Genomic DNA, 3,071 nt, shown 5'->3' with positions numbered 1-3,071 from the left:
CTTCTTGTTACTGTGCACTATTTTATTTTTATATTGTATCATGTTCGAATAAAAAAAAAAACAACCTCAGACAAGAAAATAGATCAGCCTAAAAATGATCAAAAGAACCTCAGTCCAGTCTGTAAACTGTAAAGTTTTTATACTGTTGTAACGTAGTTGGAAACACACGCAGAGCGCATAGCCTGCGGAGTGCACGCACAGCTGAGGAAATCATAATGTGTGAATTGTCTAAGAAACATTTTAAGAATCTCCGGAGGAAAAAAAAAAACAAAACAAAAAATAAACAGTACAAAAACAGTATGACTCCCACTTAAGCTTCACGTGCAGGGGTCATAATAAACAGTGCTTCGCATGAAGGGGTCATAATTAGCCTAAGGCTAAATCTGGTGCAATGCATCAAAATTATGTTTTAATTGCACATTGTCCCAAATAAATAAATCATTCATTCATGAAAAGCTGACATGAAAATCCCACATATAAGGTTTAAGAATAAAAATAGCAAAATCAATTGCATTGCAGTTTAAAGTGAGGGAGTGATTGAATGATAAAGCTATGTTGTATAATTCAGTAATTCCACACAATCTATTGTGTTAAAATATTGGGAAAAGCATGCAAAACAATTACAAAACCTATTTTTAGGGCTGTAAAAATTATTACTATTACTATTATTACAGTTACCCAACAAATAAATACTTTTTAATGAAATTATTGAAATTCTATGATTTGATTGATTTAGCTGTTATGGATAAGGCATGAAAACATATTTTTTTAAATTTTTTAAGAGAGAGAATTACAATCTTAAGTGAATGGAAATTTTTGTAAACCTAGGTTTCAAACCAGTATGAAGGAGTGGGGTACTTCAACACAAGTAATAATACTTTGGTATTTGTAATCTTGATATTGATGTTAAAATTGTAGGATCAAGTTGTATATTTCAAAGTATGCTAAAGGCTATTTTTTATTTGTTTTTTTATTATGATATACAGCAGTATATTGTGTGCTGACAGGAATTGTTGTTCAGGAAAGGCTTGACAATGTTTTTCTGTATTTCATTATTCTTAAATTTATCTTTTTAAAAAGGCCAGATACATACCTGTACGTTTTTCTTTTTTCTGCTACTTTTTATTTAATTTAAGATTAGTGATTTTTATTGTACATCGATTTTCTTTTTGGTATTTTATTGAATGAATAATAGATAAAAATAAATAAATACAAAATCATTTTAAAAAAAAAGAGGGTAATTTCAAGGCATTTAGAAAGGCTGTTATGCAAAGTCAAATTTAGTTCTGATATATAAATCATTTTCTTAACTGTAGGCAATGTAGTTACTTTATTGTGGTAGAGAATGGAACTGTGTGCCTAGAAAATAAATAACATGTACAATAGGTTGCCTTCAGGCCCAGGCCGCCCTTGAAAAAGAGATCTGAGATCTCAATGGGACTTGCCTGGCATAATAACAGTAAATAAATAAATAAATAATACTGCTCCTTTTAATCAAAAGAGTTCAGACTTGTTCACATCTGTATGTTGTGGTGTGGCTGTGCAGAATTTAACAGGAGAGCAGAGAGGAAATCAACACAGCAAAATAAACGGGATGTACAACATTTATTAAACATTGAAATATTTATTTAAAGCAAATCAAAGAGAATACAGCCATGGTCGTACACTGGAGTGTCTGTAGATGTTTAGCAAAGAGTTTGAATGAAATAGACAGAACATGCAACATGATCAACAGATTCAGATTTTTCTACCCATTGAATGATGGCTAGTTTTAAAAGGTAGCAAGAAATAAAATAAAATTTGAAATTTGAAAACTCCAGGTTGTTGTGGTCCTGCTCAGAATCTGCAGCAAACACCGCAGCCGCTCATCCCAGGGCAGCAGTTACAGCAGAAACGACACCGGCGAGGGTCGTTCCTCTGTCTGAAGTAATATGGCATCTGAGTGGAAAATGGAAAAGGTGTCCGTTTTTATGGATCAAATATCCCACTTTTTACTTCACTTCAAAATACCTAGAATTGTTCATCTTATATTACAAATTAGACGTGGTATTATATCTTACTTTGCAGCAAGTTAAACTTACCTTCCATGAATCTGCTGGAAACACCGGATATTCACCAACTGGAGCGTCAGGAGGATTCACTGAGTCAATCAGCTGCTGGTCCTATCAAACAATGTATTCAATTGGAGGAAGAACATTTTATCATTTTGACCAAGTAGAAAAAAAAAGTAAATATGAGTTTAGATAAAGCTGTTACCTCAGTGATTGGTACAGCAGAGCACTCCTGCAGACAGATGAATGTGAGCACGATTGCCACAGCAACTGCAACACTGAAGCTCTTCATTATAGTGAATACAGTATGCTGATTTATGATGATCTGAATAAATTTTGTTCTTCAAGTTCTCTCTTCTAATGGCTGAATGAATGAAGTGTGCTAATATATTTATACACATTGGAGCAACTGTGCAACACTTTTTTTGCAACTTTATTGCAAAAAAAACTTGAAGTGTCTCAATTTGGTATTTTCCACTATGTGATGGTGCTAACAAGTGTTGCAATCAAAGGTTAAACTCAGTATCTTTGAATATTTCATCATTTGAAATGTCTGCTGCCTTTGGGTCAAAATGAGTCCTACCTAAAGATAACGAGAGTTCAATCTTTTCTTCCAGATTTGATAGGAAACATCTTTCACATACAAATACATCTAAAATATTTGATCTTTTTTTTACATTTTGAAAGTAGTACTTTTTAACTCACACATTCGGGAGAACTTCAACCACATCCCAGCCAAGGCAGGGGACACTGAGTCCAAGTGACCCATGTTGCACTCCTCAATTTTGCATTTTTTATTATTTTTTACCCTGTATTGATCCCCTGGTGGGGAAATTAAGTCTCTGCATTTTACCCATTGCACATGTGAATGTACATGAGGAGCAGTAGGCTGCCAATTACAGCACCCGGGAGCAACTGAGGGACTAAGGGCCTTGCTCAAGGGCCCAAAGTGGGTCTCCAAAGTGGGGCTGGTTGGTCCAGGGAGTCAAACCGGCTACCTTCCGATCACAGACTCAGCTT

General features: G+C 34.5%; 1 protein-coding gene across 1 annotated transcript; it reads right to left on the bottom strand.

The window, feature by feature from the left end:
* Nucleotides 1-1,604: 1,604 nt before the first annotated feature.
* Nucleotides 1,605-2,398, bottom strand: LOC106534847 (hepcidin). Its single transcript, XM_014031616.1, has 3 exons — nucleotides 2,257-2,398; nucleotides 2,082-2,162; nucleotides 1,605-1,938 (listed from the first exon to the last, which is right to left on the bottom strand). Exons 1-3 carry the CDS (start codon nucleotides 2,341-2,343, stop codon nucleotides 1,837-1,839), a joined length of 270 nt encoding a protein of 89 aa, XP_013887070.1. The 5' UTR covers nucleotides 2,344-2,398; the 3' UTR covers nucleotides 1,605-1,836.
* Between the last annotated feature and the right edge of the window lie 673 nt (nucleotides 2,399-3,071).

The sequence above is a fragment of the Austrofundulus limnaeus genome, unplaced genomic scaffold, assembly GCF_001266775.1.
Source record: "Austrofundulus limnaeus strain Quisiro unplaced genomic scaffold, Austrofundulus_limnaeus-1.0 Scaffold1283, whole genome shotgun sequence".
In the NCBI taxonomy this organism is placed as follows: Eukaryota; Metazoa; Chordata; class Actinopteri; order Cyprinodontiformes; family Rivulidae; genus Austrofundulus; species Austrofundulus limnaeus.
This window is presented reverse-complemented; position numbering and strand designations above follow the sequence as displayed.